This window comes from Tympanuchus pallidicinctus, unplaced genomic scaffold (genome assembly GCF_026119805.1).
Source record: "Tympanuchus pallidicinctus isolate F22 unplaced genomic scaffold, pur_lepc_1.0 scaffold26, whole genome shotgun sequence".
Classification (NCBI taxonomy): Eukaryota; Metazoa; Chordata; class Aves; order Galliformes; family Phasianidae; genus Tympanuchus; species Tympanuchus pallidicinctus.
This window is the reverse complement of record NW_026294743.1, coordinates 236,469-257,155: the sequence shown is the minus strand read 5'-3', so window position 1 is coordinate 257,155 and position 20,687 is coordinate 236,469. Positions and strand designations below refer to the sequence as shown.

General features: G+C 36.7%; 1 protein-coding gene across 3 annotated transcripts in view; it reads right to left on the bottom strand.

Annotated features, from left to right (window-relative positions):
* FBXW7 (F-box and WD repeat domain containing 7) overlaps positions 1-20,687 on the bottom strand; it is a 161,983-nt gene that overhangs the window by 78,530 nt on the left and 62,766 nt on the right. For all 3 annotated transcript variants that reach the window (XM_052690261.1, XM_052690262.1, XM_052690266.1), the window contains exon 2: positions 18,894-19,451. In XM_052690261.1, the coding sequence (XP_052546221.1) occupies positions 18,894-19,382 (489 nt within the window). In that variant the 5' untranslated portion in view covers positions 19,383-19,451. The remainder of the gene's footprint in view (positions 1-18,893; positions 19,452-20,687) is intronic.

Here is a 20,687-nt window from a genome sequence, read left to right as displayed (position 1 = left end):
TCATTAGGCTATGCTTAACAGCAATATAATCAGATCATACTTTATAGCATCATTCTGAAGGACTTTATTTTATACAACAAATATTATGCTTTCACTTGGCTAGAAGACTTTAGAAAGATGTCTTAGGATCTCTGTTGAACTAAGACAAGCAAGCCTCAGATACTGCATGCAGAAATACACATGCGTGTATATGTTATCAGAAACTGCTGAAAAGCTTAAGAGAATGCCTTATTGAACTGTTGCTGAAAGTAAGATCCAGTGGTGTTGCAGACTGTTCTATTTTACTACCAGTCATTCTTGCTTGATATCGGAGCTTCCTAGTTTACAGACTCACTCCCCTCCTTTCCCATCAGCTCCAATCTGACATGGAGAACAGGACTTGGTCTGCCTGTAGCTTTGCACATAGCTGGGAGCAGACAAGAATAAAACAAGGCGTTCTCCCAGCACCACTTGCAGCATGTCTTCAGTCACAGATAATTCTCATACATCTTCAGATACAACTCTGATTATCAGCCCTTTTTCTTGCCTATGGTTTGAGATAAGTGTCACCAGTATGTCAGTTTTCCCTCAGTAATGTCCAAATGTTTCTAAGTGGCTATTCTAGAGTAAATCCACAGAGACATTTCTTGCTTATTAAAAAAAGAATCCCATTCCAGTTCAGCATTGCCCACTTAAGTGGATAATACCGAAGTGGAATAAGGCTTTGTCACAACACGTTACTACACTACATTTCACACTTTACCATATCAATATGGAAAAGCTTCAGTTTTTGTCTCCAATTGTTTCTCTCTCATTTTTGTCATTGTCTCCCCTGCCAAAAGCTTACACTATCAAACCAGATTTTCCTGGTCCATTCTTGTCTCCACATACCATTGCTTCTTTTAAGTCTTACAAGCATAACACATTACTGACTGTAGGTACTGTCTTGCAGTCATGTTCAAAGGCCCCAAGCTATGCTGGATGGCTACAAACATTTCATCAGTGAAAGTCCTCAGCCTGAAAATACAACAGTCTAATTTAAGCAGCAAGAGAGTATAACAGGAAGACAAAACTGGAGAGTGTTGCCTATCTTAGATGTGTCAGGAATACACTGCATATACTAGATAGCTTTGCTTTTTGTGGTTATTACACATATACTTCAAACTTCAGCTTTAACCAAGTCATTTAAAAGAACAATTCTATTTCTTTTATCTTTACAAGTGTGCATTTTTTGTACAATATAGAGTAAGAACATGGAAATTTGATAAATTTTTAACTACGGAAATTCAAGCTTCACTGCTTTGCAACACTGCGCTAACATTTTGTTTCTAAGTAAATTAAGGTCTGTTTCCAAAGATGTTCTTTTTAAGTGCCTGCCTGTCATTTTCATTAGAAAATACTGCTATAAATTATTTTATTTAGATGCAGGAATGTGCCTGATAATTTAGGTTTGGAAATATTAGTTTAAGATTGTCACAAACTATTAATTGTAAGCTTATGAATGCATAATACTATTTTTGTTTTTGTGAGTCCAGTGAAGAGACATCACTGTAAAATGAAACACTCATAAGTTCTGTTATCTTCCAAAGCAATTAAAGATAAGCTTTTGGAAGAGCTTTTTAGGAACCTTTAACCAGAAATCAAATGTTATAAAATTTACTTGCTTATTCATTAAGGTTAAAGGCACAGCTCTAAGAATTTATCACAACAAAGAAAGTCAGCTTACTTACAACCTTTATAGAATCTTCTTTTAGAGCTCACAATATTTTAATATTAATATAAATGTTACTAGAAGATGAAACAAACACTTTGGACATTTTAATATGGTGATGTAACAATACAGGCCTAAATGAATTATTTCTAAGTACACAAAGGCTGAAATGCAGAGAGCAGAATGCCACACACTTTTTCAGCAGTTCTTAACGTTGGTGAGCAGCTGCCCTCAAATGGATAAAGCAGAGCACTGCAATGTTTCAAAAGTTAGTAACAGGTATTGAGACAGAACATCATGATTTACCCTTTGAAACTATTTGATAATGTACTTCTTAAACAATATTTTCAGAAAGCTTTGCACAGTTGTAGCATAGAGAATGCACCAGGACTGACATCATACACAAGTCTTACTGTCTCCCCAATGCTCACCCATGCACAGAACCGTTTTGTGACCAAAGCAAAACAGTCTATGCTACACTGGTAACTATTCTTAAACAGTGACTGTGGTCTCAAGCTTATTTATGTGAAGGACTTCAATAGCAGTACATGAATAGCTCCCAAATGATATATTACATATGAGCCTGCTTTGTACAGGCAAATGAATAAGCTGCATAGAAACAAGGCACTAACTACCAAACTAACTGCAACTATATTAGTAGCACTGCATCTAAAACCAAATGTTGCTCAAGAGTCTACTGTATCCCAATTTACTCAGTACAAAAATCTGGGTGTGTAGGAAAACAATGACCCAGATGCCTGAAGGCAGGACACAGGGAATTGGTGGAGGGATCACTTAGACCTATTTATAGTACAGAAAGACAACAAAATTCATGATGGCTCTCTATAGTTTGTGGAAAAAAATAAAAAGCATAGACCTGTTGTAACGTGTAATGGAACTGTATAAGCTGAGATTCATGACAAATTGTCACAGCAGTTTCAACAGTGTTTGAACTGCGTTAAAACTTCTCCAAGGCATACTAATATGAAAGTATTAGTGCACCTACATTGAAGAGAGGCTTTCTGGACAGCATAACTGTAAGAAAGTTATCTCAAGCTTATGCCTCACTATGAGTTTTGTCACAAAAATGCCTCCAGTGGTATAAAATATGGAGCAAGTGTCATCTGAACTTGTCCATTTGGTAAGAGCAAAACGCACTTCCACAAAGATTCACCCATCCATAACCAGCTGAGGGTTACCCTGCAGACTTTTCCTCAGCAGATGTATTCATGAATGTCTCTTCCTTTTTTAGCTACATTCTAGTTTTCCTGAAGACTTGTATCATCTTAATTTTTCCTCTTTATTAGATTTGGTGAAAATCAGTCAAGAAAGTCATAAGATCAGGTAAGTAAGACACAGACAACAGCTATCTCTACAGTCACAAATATCTCTCCTGCAAAAAGCTTTGCTTTCTTGTCAAAGCCCAATAACGCAAAGAATCCAGATTTGCTTAAACTGGACTTATTCAGATAACACTTCTTGATTTTAATTCTGGCTTCAGAATCATACTTAGACTCACCCATCAATCATTACTGTGATGAATGAGGTTAGTATCTAATAAAAAAAATCTAGTTAAAAATCTTTACCACGAAAGACAAGATGGAGATGCACCTTTCAAACCTGATGGTAGTTTCTGGTACAAGTTACATGACACTGAAAAAAGTTTCAATAACTACAGATGAGGATGAAGGTAAAGCCACTGGCTTCAATCCCCACAAGACAGCAGTACTTAAACTACTAGTATGCACCAAGAGAGAAGCAGAACACCAGGTATGTCAGCAAAGGCAAATTCATCAGACAAACAGTCTACTAGACATTTGTTATGACTCAAATCTCAGATCTGTTTACAGATCCTGGTAACTAAGTGTGAGCATTTATACAGACAAATTTGTATTTAAATTTGACCTACTGTATTTGACTGCTCATGCATGGCATCTACCAATAGTACACACGCCTGCTGGGAAACCCACAGAGTAGATCAGAACATCCAACCATTAGGCAAGGTTTATTAATTTTGGATCATAATTGCGAGTCTGAAGGATTGCCAGATTAAAAAAAAAAACAACAACACAGTATCTCCAGACCTGTTTGATCCCACAGCTGAAATGAAACAAGCAGGTTATCTGGAGTAATATGAGCAGCTTCCCTGCTTGAGGCTGGAGCAGGAGTGATCACCAAGTTCCTTAGTTTCTCACCAATCCCTTGCAGTATTTTATTTTATATATTATGCCCAGTTCAAATGCAGATTCATCATTCTCTGCCAGCAAGTACATGCCCTCTGCCCTCCAAAACAGAGACTCAAATCTTCTGTGAGCAGTAAATTAACAATTTGCCACAGATCGGCTGAAAAAAGATTGTCCATGCGTGAGTGCAAGCCCTTATTGAAGTGATATAAATGTACAAGAAGTGAGCAAAAACTTGGAATTCAAGTGAATAAGGTACTACTACAATTCTGCATTTGCTGCCGCGAAAATCATGACCATGGCTTATCTGGTGGACAAACACAATACATCAAGCTCAAGAAACTCAAGAATACCCCTGAGCCTTGCAGGCAGCAACAACAAAAACAGGCAAAAACAGAACACAAGCAAACTGACATATTCAAACTTTTAAAGTTGAAGAAATAAAACCCAGGAACAATAAAATTGTTCTACATTCCAGCAGAATATCACACAAATCTCCAGCCCTATATAATTGCTCTACTGCAGCCTTTAACTTTCTGGTTTGGTATTTTTCTACATTTCATGGGTGTTTTTGTATGTGTGTTTTGTTGTGTTTTGTTTTTTTGTTTGTTTGTTGTTGTTTTTTTTTCAACTCCTATTCTCAGCTGATTCTAGCCTAACACTGTCCAATAATTTCCTTTATGTTAAACATCACAATACCTATCTCCCTCCTCTGCTTTTTACACCCAATCAAAGCTTAAGACAAAGCCATTATCCCCTCTACTTTGTCAGGCTGAACCAGGACTTTGTGCACTGGCATTTAGCATAGAAAGCTGAAATATCCCTAAGTAAGGAGAAATCTGTGTAAGATGGAATACGGGAATTAGTTCAACTAATATATAAAGAAAAAAACAAACCTGTTTTGGAAACTACTGCAGGAAAAAAAAAAAAAAAGCAATGAATTTAAGTTTCCAAATACCTTTTAAATTTGAAATGATTGATGATATCAACATCCCCATTTCAGTTGTAGGTTTAACATAGTAAAAAGATCAGTGAAGGAAGTAATTATACTACCTGTAAATTAGTTTTCTGCACAGTGAACAAGTCAGTAATGTTTAGGCGCAGTGTTAATCTAACAATTCTTGTCTCTAATAAGGGGTTCTCCTTCCTTCCTTCCTTGCTCTGGCCATTTGATTCCAAATTCTTTCTTAATCTTTTCTTAAACTTCTCTGAAGTGACTCCAAGAAGTAGGATGCCTCAAACCCCTCAGTTTATATTCAAGCTAATTAAATATTCCCTTACCTTGGAAAATGTAAGCAGCTCACAGAGCAGCCACACACATCGTAATACAAACACAAAACAAACAAGTATTTGAAACGGAGAATAGTCAAGACCTCCATCTTCAGCCAACACTGAGCTATTAGGTCACCTCTCCCTGTTCTTAGATCCCTCAGCACGAATTAACAGTCCTGAGGAGACATCAACAAATAAAACCTTTAATAGGCATATCAATGAACACAGAATTGAATATCAAAAGGAAGGGAAAGAAGCATGCAGCTACAGGGCTGGCTTCAGTCACTAGTTATTAGTGCAGAAGAGTATTTGACCAGAATACAAGGAGACCATTTGCACAAGTTACCTTTCCGTAAGGTCATTAAGTATTTATGAACAAGATATAACTACAGCCTTTCTAGTAAATTGCAGATCAGCATGTCAATATGTCAATACTATTGATACTACTCTATCATTAAAGACATACTTAACCACATACATTTCTAATTCCTACCACATTTAGACATTCTGTAAACGTACATTACACCTGCAGTCAGAAGCCTGTGTCATTTGGCTTCACTCCACAACCCTCCTAACATAATTTAGTGTACTACAGAGTCTTGTTGTCATTGTCACCCTCTTTTATTTTGAACCCTCTTTAAAGCAACATGTCCTCCTCTCTTCACTAAACATTTCAGAAAATATTTCAGGTATGCAGCAGAGATCTAGCTTCACCATCTTGAATTTTACAAACATTCCAGAAATGTCTGCCCTATCCTCATTGGCTATAATATGATTTGTTAGTTAAGTACATTTAAGTCTAATCAGAGTTGTACCAGCTGTTAAGAAGAACTGCTGCAGCTGCTATCCAGGAATTGATTTGCTGACCATTTATTTATGCTTTTGTTGCACCTTTAAATATAGCTGAGACAAGAATTACAACTCCAGCAACAGGTAGAGAAGTCATGCAATATTTAACAGTGGATTAAAATGCAAGTCAAATTCCCAGCTGAGGACAAGCTGGGGGAAGGGGAAGCAGGTATTTTTATTAGTAAAGAGACTGCTTTCACAAAAGGAAAGCTAGGAAACTGAAAAATTAACTTCACACATCATAATTCAACGCTTTTTAAAATTTCATAATTACACCACCTTTCCACATTAAGTGTGAGACTAAGAAATTACCTACTCCTGTATACTACACACATACATATACACAAATCTAGTATGTAAACATTCAAAATTTTGAGTATCGATTTCTTAACAGCAGGTAGAAAGCACTGGTAAAAATTCATTTGGAACTTAAAACATTCTCCCTTTCCATATATCAAACAGGAGAAAGAACATACCCCTAAACATGAGAAGGCTGTTAAAAATATTTCTGCCACTTACTACAATACGAATATTTTTTTGTTTCTGTAGTAAACACTTCAGATACTGTTTACTTAGCAGTATAAAATATCCCTCTGTGCAGAGACTGGCCGCTCTCTATACGGCTATCATAGAGATTCAGCCATTGCAGCTAAGCAAAATAAAAATATGCCAAAATAGAAGAGACAACAGTGCAAAGTGCTATACTGCGCATATGTGAAACACTACAGATATCAGGGTCTATATTTTGATACACGATTATGTTTTTCCTCACTAGAATTGTAAAATACAGAGAAGCCTAACAAATGCAACAACCAATTGTTATACTGGCATCCATTTGAGAGCTACATATTAAGCTATATAATCCTTTTCAGCTGGTTAACAGCATACTGCAAAGGGGTGGGAGGCTATTTATAAAGCTCAAAATATGTGAAGTAAAGAATGTCTAGATTATAGAAAAGAACAGGTACTCAGTGGAAGATGTTGACTTAGCTTAGGATGCCACCTTGAGCTTTTACTTGTTTTGGTTGTTGATATACTTTTTTTTTTAATTACTTTTTTTTAACCTGTGTCTGTACTTTTAATTAGCAGGCACTGGCTTTTCCTGTCTTCTTCAAACATTCATTATTTTAAACACTTACTAGAATTTAATAAAAACTTATTTTTTTAAACGAACACTGAAAGTAAAACCAAAATTTAATCGACTCTTTTGCTTGATGCTTGTAACCAGGCTGTCAGCCAAGAAAAGTAATGCAGCACAGCAACACCAAAACATTCGTACTGGCACAGCATAGGATGAGTTTCAACAGTTTCTTAGAATTTTTTTTGTTCCCTCTGACACACATATGCTATACTTGCCATAGAACATGCAGTATGAGGTGTTTACACCAAAGACAAAAATTGTGCAAACAGGCAACAGTCTCAGGTTCACAACTGAAATACCCTTGCATTGGATCAATCCCAAAGTAAAGACAAGCAGCAATACTTCACCTGGCAAGAACAAGGGATTCGTAATGAAGTATGCTGTCTGATTTCTCTCATTTAGCTGTCACCTCCAGTTTGCTGCCATTTTTAGTTACTCATTTAATTATGTGATTTATTTCCTGTGTTTTAGAAAATCTGACCAAGGGATCATAAGTTCTACATCACCCTGGTAAAAACTGTATGCAATTTTTTCTTGCCTATTAATTTTTTCTTTTAGTACTCAATATATTTGGGACAATAATAAATCACAGCAGTTGCCATCCATCAGGGACACTCCATAATTTAAGCAAGAAGAATTGAGGTGTCCTGCCCACTACCAAACACAGATAAGCAGCAGTTGTAAAACAAAATAAGAATGTGCTTTGCACTTACAGGAAACATTACTCCAACTTTTAAGCAAAGTAGTAATGACTTTTGTTGATGAATAAGATGGAATTTATCCCTGCTGGCAATCTGTGGTGGCTGTAGGTACATTTTCCACTTCAGCAGAGGCACCAGGGATTTAACCAATTTATTAAAATTTAATAAGCATTACCAGAGTCATATTTCATGACACAGTTGAAAAACATAGACACTGTCTCTCAAGACTGAATTGTACTGAATATTACTAAAATTCACTATTTGCTCCTTTCATACTATTCAAAACATTGTAAGATAATAAAGTTAGTTGAAAACATTAGACTTTGGTTAGAACAAATAGAAAAGGAGAAATATTCTCTACAGAGAAATAGTTGGTTTGGACCAGTTTGCCTTCAAACACAAATCTCAACACTTCCTTGCTAACTGTGTTCTTTTCAAAACGTCTGCCCCTTTACAACCTTTTTGTTACTAACATGAAAAAAAAAACAAAACAAAAAAAAACCTTAGCCAGAAAACAGGGAATAAAGTACTAAAGAGATGACTGAAAGCAGTGCTTTCCACTAGCATTTTTTGTTATTCATCTATGCACAGGATATAAGAAGTCAATGCCAATTAACCGTATGTAATATTACACCATAAGTTGCACTAAATAGAGTTAATGCACAGTTTCATATGGGTTTAAAAAATAAAACATAAAACACACCTTGCAGTCATTTGGTGACGATCTGAACTTGCTTGTCCAGGAGAGAAGGGCAAAACCCTGGCAAAATTTGCAGAAAACCGAAATTTACACTGTTTTCATTAGCCATACAAAAAGGACAAAAAGAGAGAAAATGCTTTCAGCTGAGTTGATAATTTATGGAAACACTTGTTTTAAGTTTCATTGCTGTTTCTTAGAGTATCTTCACCAAAAATTGGAAACGGCAAAATGTCCACACAAATTAAACAAGGTATTATAGCAGATTAATAAATCAGCACAAAGGTCAAGCTATTCCATTAATTACAATTCAAACACAGCTTCATGCACAGGTCAGAGCCAAAATACTACCAAAGAGAAGCAGTTAATGCATTAAAAAAAAAAAAAATCACTCTTTAACAGCTGAAATGAAGCTTTTGTAGTTCAAACATCCTTCTGAGACAGCTTGGAAATTCAGGATTTTGTCGGTGGTTGCTTTTTTTGTTTGTAAACATTTTGCCTATTCTGAAATGATTGAGGTACCACGGAAATTGACAGCATAGAGTTTTTCTTCTTGGACTCAAGAATTTATTAACAACTGCGAATTACTTTATTGCGTACAGTTTGCTGAATATCAACATGTTCAGCAGATAATACAGGCTCCTACAGAAATAAAAGATATACGGCTACTCTACAGATTACAGGGACAAATGCATCAAGAAAAAAATGTTAGCCCTGCAGCAGCTGTTAAAACTAATACTGGTCCTGCAATTGCTTTCTGTCCCTCCTCCCCTCTTCACTTATTTCAGATCTCATAATTTCTCTAAGCATAAGTCATTAGCACGTACAAGGAAGGCACTCACTCTAACATTTTCAAACAAACTTTAATACCAATTTGGCTCCAGATTGGAAGACGCATTCATTAAAATTGAAGGAAAAACACTTAAAAACAATTAACAAAACTAGAAAATAGCTCACCAGAAGAAGTTGTACTTTCCTCTCGCTTGGATTCACCTTTGGAACCAAATTTCATAACCAATAACATCAGCTTTTATGGACAACACTCAAAACATCAGCATCCACTGATAAAAAGTTCAGAAAATACCTCTATATCACCTGGGACTAGAGGTATTTGGGCTAAGGATCACATCAGGCAACAGCACCTGCCACACAGTCAAGAACAACGTAAGGAACAAATGGGATATTTAAGTGGGGCAAACCTCCCTCTCAAATAATATTGGTATTACAATGTATTTGTTACTCCCCACAGAGTAAGCACACTACATATTCTCAAGTATGCTTTCACAACTTTGACTTCATAATGTCACTGCCATACAATTCACGAGCTAAAATACTACTGAAATTCTTAAAATATACCAGGTATACACTAGAAAGCTCATTTTTATTCGGAGCACTATGATCCAGAGCAAAATTTACGCGCTTCGTTGGTGCTGATTTCTAGTTCTACCAAAAAAAAAAAAAAAAACTGTATGAAGAAAGACACTGCTTCAAGTCAGTTCTAGAGAAATGTGTGCGATTTTTCCTACACAAAGCCATCTAGTAACCTAATAGGACACTCTGAGTCACACTAGCAAGTTTCTTTGAAGTACTTACAGTGTCTGAAACGAGAAGACCATTCAAGTTAATATAATCTCGCAGCTATTCGCTACTTCTGATCAAGTCTAGAAGAGATTGCTTCCCCACAAGGGACATGGCTGACATTTCCTCTGTTGCAGAGAAGGGCTGGAGGTGTGTCTAACGTACACCTCCAAAAGAAGCACACACGTTCAGAAGGAGCTACCTAATGTGCTTGGCAAGGAGCATAAGGAAATGAGGAAGTTGCATGTTCTGAGACACAGGCCATGCTCTCACTGAACAAAAGCTGCAATACTGCAATTAAGTCAGATATCAGCACAGCCAAATTGGGCACAAGTATTTTTGTTTTCTAATGTGACTAGCTGAGGTAAATCCCTCATTTCGAACTGGAAGACTGACCTCAATTACTGGTGAAGTGTTAGAAAATTGCTTTGCCTTACTCAGATAGGTCTTCAGACTATTAAATAATCTCTTTAACAGGAAAACAAACAGGAAAACAGAATAAAATCAGCCCTCTTTCTACACAAAACAGAGATCTTCCTGTAATGAAGGCTTAGACAAAAACAAAAAAAAAAAAACAAGCAACAACAAACCCCCCTGCTTATTAAATATTGTCTTGTAGTCAGAACTACGACCCAGTCTGCCCAAATCAATGTTTTCCATTAAACTTTTCTTACTCTCCAGGCTCTGAGATTCTTGACTTTTTTGTCCACACAAAATTGCTAACTCCATAAATTATAGTACTGTCCATTAATACTGCTGTAATGGTTCTAAAAGTCATAATGAAAAACACTAAGACCCTCTAGATTAAGGGAGATTCCTCTCCTTTGAATGCAAGGGAATTTTTAAGCAGGTTGTCAACGGATTACAGGAGTTCAAGAGTTAATGCTCCATGCACTGCATGATGTTATGATTTGGAATACTGTCAAGCAAACATCATAAAACCCTAACACAGGTTTAATTACTAAGTATTTCAAGAATTTTGCATGAGAAAATTGAACCAGGTAACTAAGTGCTTAGATAAGCCACAAACTGTATCAGGAATAACCACGTGTTACAGCCAGAACCCGTACATCAATTAGCAAGTTTTATGATCCTCTTGTAGACTAAGAAAATTAGCAAAGCAGCAATTATTTAATGCCAGCTCTACCTGCAAGTGATGGCATAGGGGCAAATCTGCTTACAAAAGGCAACAATATAGCTAACCCTCAATAAAAGTCTGGCAGAAAATGAACGGCAGAGAATGAACCTTAAAATCAACTGAAAGCAAAGCAAGTGAAAAGTATTTATCAAAAGCAGCGCTGATATTTAAGTCAAAAAGCATGCTGCAGGTCAGTACAAAAGAGGAAGAATTCTGCTACCTACAGAAAGACTGACAATCTGCATGCTCTAAATATTTAAAGAAACCACACCTCAATGACAGTGCAGAACATTTCCAATTGATTCTGCACGCCTGGAGTCATTAGCGACTGAACAGTCTAATACATAAACAAGAAAGAAGTCCAAGGTTATAAGTCCTGATTGATATCAATCTCAGAGAGCAACTATTTGTGATGTTATTACAGTCCAGCTGAAAAATATGGCTCTGTATTGCAAGAGTCAAAAATGTTATTGTCAAAAAATCCTCAACTTGATTCAAAATATTAAACTATCACAGTAATGTAAAAGTAAGGCTCTGACTTGCAGATTTAAAGACCATTACATTTACCTTAAGTCATTCACTCATCTTAACTCGCTATATTTTAATGGCATAGTTCAGAAAAAACAAGTGGAGTGTATGGCAAGTTCCTAAGCTTTTAAAGATAGCAATATGGAAGCAGTTATAATTAGGAAAGAGAATCTCACACAAGGGCAAGGATAAACTCTATTCTTCTTTTTCCTGATACTCAGAATGACTCCGAACACAAACTTATTTCAACAGAGTTCTAAAAGAATTATTATTCTGTTTAAAACTGTAAAGCGTTGGGATAATTGTTAGACATTTCAGAAGATGAAAGGCATGAAGGACAGATATAGCTTATGTGTGATCTCTATAAAAATGAAAAAGCTGATTTCTTTACAGCATAAACTTTTTCTGTTTTGTGCACTCAGAGCAGAGAAATATATACCACATTCTTAATACATAAGCCATTTGGAAATGTTTAATTACTTGTTTTTGATTAGTATCCCTATATCATTTAATCCATAGACTGGACACAGATTTCTTCACAGAAACATTGAGTCCTTCTGTTCCAGTTGCGTTCAGTCCTTAGATTGAAAAACACTTCCAGTTTTTAGCTGCAGGAGGAGGGAGAACCTTAGCAAGGAACCACAGTACGACTCTCCACCAGACTGCAGCACACCAATAGCAGCACCCTCTGTTGCTGAAAAATAGAAAAATATTAACCCAGTACAAGACAACCACCCCACCTACAGGCAGCATCCAAGCATCCTCTAAATTGAGTGTAGTGACATTAGGCTAAATAAATGCCCACTTTCTGAAAAGAAGAACAGCCCTAATTATCCTCTTCTTTCCCCTGCATCTCTAAAATGCTTTTCATTTACTACTGAATTTCTGACACTAAGTTTAGACTTTCACACAGAATCTCATTTCAGTTTACACAGACATGAACTGCCCAGTGCCACCTTCCCTGTGGTAGCCACCGAGTTTCCTTCAGCTTTAAAAATTGATACTATCCTTCCACACAAAACCAGAATTCGTATTTTATATCCTTGAGCTCTGTAAGCTTGGAACCAGCACCTCAGAGCAAAAAAATCTCCCAGCCTGCAAAACATAAGAGCCCCAACATAATTATTTGAGCATTAGCTTTCTGTTTGTTTCCGAACTTTGGAAAATTTGGGTATTTAGGCTTCAAGAAACAGCTCTTCCTGTGACACATGCTCTCCTAGCACCACTGAAGTCAAGTCAGCTCATTTGATCTCCCCACCATTCTCCTGGATCAACAGATAAACACAAAAAAGCAGTCTTGGAATAACAGTGATACACACACACCATCCAGTGACTTTATGGCCAAACAGGCATTATGTATATGAAACCTGAAATCAGATGAAACTAAACTCCGTTTTTACATAAAGACTGAGCTGCTTCTCAGTCTTTACCACTGCCATACATTATATATGAAAGCAATCATCTTTTTAGTTTAAGTAAAGTAGCAATTGCTCAAATATAACAAATGTTTAAGGGGTACCTTTTTTTTTTTTTTTTTTTTTTTTTGTCATTTTAGAGCCAACCAAACACCTCTTATGAATTTTTCCACCTGCGTTTCAACTAATTGCTTCAGAAAAACAGTGCATGTTTGTGCCTGGCAGAACGTCTGACCCTTTCAGAGATGCCAGACTATTGATGTGTAATACATCCTGCACAAGCTATATTTACCCAAGTAAAATAAATATTTCTGCACTATGTGCTCGTTTTCCTTGTGACACAGAAAAAAAAAAGGAAAAAATGTTTAAGAAGGTTTGTCAGGCCTAAAAGGAGTCCTATTGAGCAGCACCTGTTATCCAGAACCATTGAGTACAGCCACGCACTGACAATCCTCCTGTTCTCTACCTCTTTGCTGAGATTTTTTAATTTGGATCCTTACAGAACACACGAAATTACTTTCAGTACTTTCTTCCTTCAAAACTCCATTTGTGGAAAAACATAAAATAGCTCCTGGAATCGTATTAGGAATGGGGTGGTGTGGTATGAAAATAAAACACTAAATTCCCTGATGGAATTTCCTGCCTAAAGCAAGATGCAGACTGCAAGCTTAAAAACGACTGCTCCAGCTGGAACAGGTATCTCCCAACAACTGTTTCCTAATGTACAAAATATGACTTTGGACAGAGGTAATAAACTGCATCTTTTAGGTTCTATGCAATCTTTGTGTATTTTTTCTCTTTTACCAGAGAGCAACTTCAAACATACAAGCAGAAGGACAGGAAATGCATCTTATTACTACAGCTTAACCTTGAGCACTTAATTGCCTTTGGAGATGGCATACTTTTATAACTTTATAACTACTTTGTTTAATTGTCACAGGTTTTTATAATATTTGCTGGAATGCACCTAATCTTTCTCAGGATTTATTTACTGTCAAGGGGCTTTTTCTAACTGAGGTAGCTTCTACGTGAGATATGACAGAGTTTCACAGGAAGAAAAACTCATATCAATATACATATACATGGTGCCTTCTTTTTTCAGCCTTCTACAATACACGTCAAGTAAAACCAAATCCAAATAAATCTGGAAATTATTTTGACTGTTTAGGAACACTTTTTTTCTACAACAATGAAGATGCCAATACTCCTCCACGTAAGGAAAGATCAAAGCAAGCAACTAAAACCAACTCATCTTGACAGAAACTGAAAACAGTGATTAAAAACAAGATTTGAGTATACCGAAGATTACTGTTAACATTAAAAAAGCTAACAAACAAGGAGTTGTAGAAATAATTAAGCAATAAAAAGAGAATGGAATAAGGTAAAGATGGCATGCATATACACATGTGTGCATGTGTGTAAAATTGATTATTTTCAAGAGCTATAACAACTAAAATATTTTACCAATTTAACGTAATTCTAGTGGCAGATTGAAAGAAATCATAAAAGGAAATTAAGTACAACCTGGATAACCATATGCTAAAATACAGGCATCTGTCCAAGAGAAATGAATGCAGTGGCAGACACAGCATTAACAAAGGTGATAAGCTGATTTCAGTTTTTGCCATAAAAACATGCCAGTTGCCACCTATGGCATATGCATCAGTTCAAGTAATGGTAATACAGCTGATACATTTGTTACAAGTACCATTTTAACAGCCTCAACGCAGTCACAGAAGCAGATCTAAAGTAAGCAAAAATGTTAATTTATGTAAGTTACTTCTGGCTGATGGTGACTACCAAATTCTTGTCCTTGCAATGCAATAAATACCACATCTATTGAAGGATAAAAGCAATTAAGGATAGTTGCTATGAAATATCTGATTTACTGTAAATGCAAGTGTTTGCTCACATTTCAGTTTAGCGTAACACAATCGTTCCTAAGGAACTCGAGCAATACCAAGTAATCACAGGGCAATGGCAACAAATGATGTGACTAGCAGGCAATCAGCAAAGAATGAGCATCACCAGCACAATTTATGTGTTACCTATGTTGCCCTCCAGAGCTTGTTATTTTTATGTAACTGACAGGACAAACAACATGACATAGATTGAGAGGATTTAAAGTTAACAGTTAAGGATCTGATAAGGTACACTGGATACAAGAAAACTATTTACTTTAACACAACCAAGTGTTGATTCATTTTTCTAAGTAAAGAAAACACAGGCCAGAAACAGGAAGCTCTCCGAAAAAGGCTTGCATCATATCGGGCAAATCAGCCAACCATGAAATCCTAACAGTGCTGCAGTCAAAGATGTTAACGCAATAGTTTATTACATGAACAGGTAAAACAGAGTATGAACACATTTTAATTAGCCTTGTTGCAAGAACTGAAGTTCTAACGTCTACAGTTCAGTTGCATGTTCAAAAATCAGAGCTTGAAGAGCAGTATCATACTGAGGACAAAATTAGAAAAGCATGTCTATTGGACTCCGTGCCCCAATTACTCACATTTAAGAAAGCTTTTAGGAGTGAACTTGATCACTTTACGTACTGAAAACAAAAACTTGGTAAACAGCTCTTCAGTTCAGCAGGAAAACGGTCAGAAAGAATGAAGGAAAAAGGCAGAGTTTCAGAATAAAGGTGCAGGTAGATCTATCTTGCTAGGCTGTTTTACTTTACAAACAGCAAGTATTTTCTGAAACTCTGCTTTAGCTTGCAAAGAAGGCAGTACAGAGAGGCTTAATATTTTATGCAGGGAATTGTAACACAATCACAGTGACCTTTCTGGATTCCCAAAGTATTACTAATGAAAACTCCTGAACCGTGTGCCCTCTCATTTTAAGTCACAACATTTTTAGAACATCATGGTAACAATTACCTCAGCTACTTACACAGAACAGTAATATTGAGCAAATACTTACTTACTTATATACTTCTATATAATCATTATTGTGTAATTATTATGTAATGTAAAAAATGTATTTAACGCTTCCAGTTGAGTTTGTCAGCTTAAACACAGTGAACTTGCTGGTGTCAAGTGGAAATTTAAGACAAGGGGTGGCAAATGCATCTGGGATATGGGAAAAATAATCACATTAGAAACAGACCTTATTTGGTAGTTTATGAGAAAAGAAAACAAAGAAGCAAAGCAGATATTGAGAAGTTACCATAAGTGCACAAAGAGTTCTGACAGCAGCAGATACTGTTTTATCCAGTCTCAGTATTATTTCCTGGTATCTGCTAGTCCTGAAAAAACCTGATTTGTCATCAGTGTTGCTTCATACAACTAGACCAAGCTAGCAGCTGCACTGGATCAGCAGTGCGTGCATCTGAGAAGCTGGGTTTAAATCTGAGAAAAGCTGTAAACTAAGTCCATCAGGTTTGAGTTTCCTGGGATGAGTCAATCTTCAACAGGTAGAACCAGAAATACTGCCAGTTAGTCTACAAATAACCCCCTTCTCTTCTCAAAAGCACCAAATCCATTAATAAGAAATGAACCAGAGTAGAAATAAACATGCTCTGGCACAGCTATATTTCTAAAACGATTCCTAAAACAGAAGGTATTTCTCTGGTTAAATTATGGTTTACTGAAGAATTTGTAAAAATTAATGCTAAAACCATGACCTAAGAGCAGTGCCACCTCAAGCTGCCTTCTGTACTGTCCTTTCAGGTATGCAATTAAAACTATCAAAAATGAAGTCACACCAGGAATCAACAACAATTTCCAAAGACTGTTTTCACTACCCAGCTCCCCAGGCAACTCTTGCAGTAGCACAGCCTGGGGATACAGCACAGAATAAAATGGCAAGCACTGCATGGTAACAAAATGCAAAGCGACTATCAGACAACACAGAAATTATGTATCTATACAAAATGTTTCAAGCTCCCTTAGGCAAAATCTCCTTGAACTTCATATCACATATGCCCTTAAAAAAACACAAAATTTAAAAACTGCAATCAGCACTGGAAATGATTTTTAAAAAGCTACAGAAATTTGCTCTGAGTTTGTGTATGTTGAGTGTGCTGATTTTCAAAACATGCCAGAGTTTCTGATTTAGATGGCTGAAATACACATTATTTTGAGTGTAAGCATCTCTTAATATTCAGTCTGAATTGGATGGATGCCAGCTGTTGCGCAATAACAAGTAACACCAAATTATGGAAAACCAAAGTACCACAATAAGACAAAATGTAGAAAGCTAATTGATATGAAGTTGAACAGTACCATACTATTAAATTCCAAATTATGAAGCATGCACTTCAGTAGCCTGAACATCCAGATTATAAAGTTATATCGTTTTCTAAAAACACATGAAAACAAAAATCTAAAAACCAAATACACTGATCAGCTATACAAAAAAAAATACATTAACGTAGCTTCCAGATGCAAACACTCAAACTATTTACTTCTTCTAATGTACCTTCAAGACCAATTCTCTATCAATAAATTTATCATGAAGCATGAAATAATTTGGGTTGGAAGGGATCCTTAAGACCACCTAGTTCCAACTCCCTGCTGTAGGCAGGGACACCTCCCACAGACCAGGTTGCTGACAGCCCCATCCAGCCTGGCCTTGAATGCTTCCAGGCAGGGGGCATTCACAACTTCGCTGGGCAACCTGTCCCAGTGCCTCACCACCTTCATGATAAAGAATTTATTCTAAAGCCTTTTCCAGTTTAATGCCATTTCCCCTCATCCTGTCACTGTATGCCCACACAAAAAGTCCCTCCCCAGCTTTCCTGTAGCCCTCCTTCAATTATTGGAAGGCCACTATAAGGTCTTCTTGGAATCTTCTCCAGTATGAAGAGCCCCAGCTCTCTCAGCCAGTATCCAATTATACTTATAGTCAAACAAAACAAACCAAAAGAAGTGGCATGCACACTTTTCCAGAGCCACTTGCTTGCTCCTCCCTTCTACTATTCAGTATCACTGCTTTTACCATTCTTTCACATTTCTGCTGCTCAAACTTAATATAACTTAAAATTAGTAGAAAACATTGCCACCAATAATAAAACATTGGAACTAACACGTTAGGTTAGACTTGTAACAATAAAAAGTGAATAATTATTTTCAAATGTTGCAAATTGGAAGTTTTCAGCAGTCATTGAACATAAGCTCCTTACAAGTAGGATAGAATACAGCATTACATAAGACTTTATACCTGAATGACCGGTTTGGTTTTTTTTGTTTTTTTTTTTTTTCTCCACTTTAAGATCCATATTTTGTCAATGCAATCAATGTGATCTGGCTAGAAAGAACTTTAAGTTTCTGTAACATTCCACCCTAAATTTTCATGACAAACTCTTACAACACCATAGACACACAATTGCTTACCTTTCTTCTTGCCTGCTCTGAGAAAGAATACATCACAAATAACCCCTGGAAGGTCTTATTAAACACATGAGTCTGTATATGAAAGCACCCATTACAAATGAAGTGTTCTTTTAAAAAAAGTCTTCAAAGCTCCAATGCCTGAAAAGGAGCGCTTTGTCACATCAAATGCACGCAAATATTTTGATTATTAACAGTTAAAATGCTATAGTTTATCAAGGATTTATACAGTCCAGAAATTGAGTTCCTTAGGAAACGAAAAATCTTTATTTTAAATTTTCAGTTTAACTTCAGATTAGAACTTCAGAATTATTTTCCAAAATCCAGAGTTAACCAAGATAAAAAAATAAAAAAAAGTTTCTTACCTTTGTCTTTACATAGAATGGCGATGACTGATGAATAGGCAAGTCTACGAGGCTACTGGAATTAGTAACACTGTTACTGTTAGCATGTTCATCTTCTCTACTGCTGTCATCAGACTGATCAAAATCATCGCTCTCCTGGTCCATTTCCTCCTCCTCTTCCACCTCTTCCTCTTGATCACCAGCATGTTCATCATCATCTTCCTCTTGGTTACAAGTGGATTCTTCATCCACTGTAATAAGTCTATTGTTATTTTCTTCTAACTGTTCTTGCTGGGATTCACGTCTGTCATCAAACCCAGGTTCTTCTCCTCTTATCTCTCCGTTCCTCCCAATGTGCTGCTCCTCCTGTTGTTGTCTTTGCTGCTGCTCCTCCTCTTCTACAACCCGATTCATCTGCTCCTCATCTACTTGGCTTGAGGAAGCATTAGCTCGAAGAGATCCACCAGTTCGCCGCCTCTTGCTGCCCACAGAGAGCAGTTCCTGATTCATTTCCAAAAGCCAGCTTGCTACTTCTTGGACCTTGGCTAGGCTATCTGAAGATGCAAATGCTTTCACATTCTGAAGAGATACAAAAAAAAAAGAAAACGTGGAAAAATTTAAGCTGTGCTTTTGATTATATCCAGAGGCATAGAACAACAACTTCTAATTCCAAGCAATAGTCTACACATTAAGTTTTTTCCATTTATGTACCAACTTTATATCAAGCCAGTCCTTCCCACTACCATACAATCTGATCATGAGCTCTGTAAGCATTACTTTATTCAAGTTCAGATGTTTTTCAAAACTACTTGCTCTTCTAAAAAAATCCACCAGAATCATTAACACGCAATGGTTAATTTATCAAATTACTTTATATTATTTGCTTAAAACTGGACAATGATCACTTTCAAGTATCATTATATATTCCCTTTCATTTGATTGCAGACTTGGCTGTTGACTTAATGGCTTGGTTGTGATCTTAGATCGTAAGACCAGGTCAGGTATTAAGTTGTATTAAGAAGACAGGAAACTGTCTTAATACAACTTCATTTTAATTAAATGGGGGGGGGGGGGGGAACAGAGGCGGGAAGAGCACCCACTGTAGAATGGTCTTATCAGTGGCAAGGCTTAAATCAGCCACAAACACACAGCAATCGTGAACCCTTGCAGACCAGAAACAGCATATGCCTTAATAGACTAAAATCACTATGAGCAATGAGTCCATATTCTAACAAGCCATGACAGTGGTTAGGTAAGAGCACAGAGATTACTCAGTTTGTGTACACATTAAGGAAACTGAATAAATCTAATGTCAAACATCAGGAGACAATTTCCAATTTATCTATGCATAAAGCCATGCAGGACACAAGAACAGAGGGATATAGCACCATCTAGCTTTGTATTAAATCCGACATTCTGTTTCCCAGTTCTGTCCTTCCTCCTTCCCAAGCACCACTTCATGAATCCAGCTGCCCAAGATTCAAGGGCTCTGCCAAGTATGTGATACTAGACATGAGCTCAACTAGCAGTCAGGTTCAGGTTCACAGGCTGCAAGTGAAAATATGCGCCAGGAGAAAGTAACCAGCTTTTATTTGTAGAACCTCTGTTCTCAAGTGTATGTAATGGCACATCACAACTTGACACACTGAGTTGTAAGCAATTCAGAAAGTACAACAACACTGTACAGAAAATGAGCACGAGTGCCCAGCCTCCTTGTAGCAAAAGCAGTGAAAGACTTAAGTTTCACTAGGTATTTCAGTGAAGATACTCTCCAACCCTATCTTCTACTAGTCTCCCAGCCTCCCAAGAAAAACT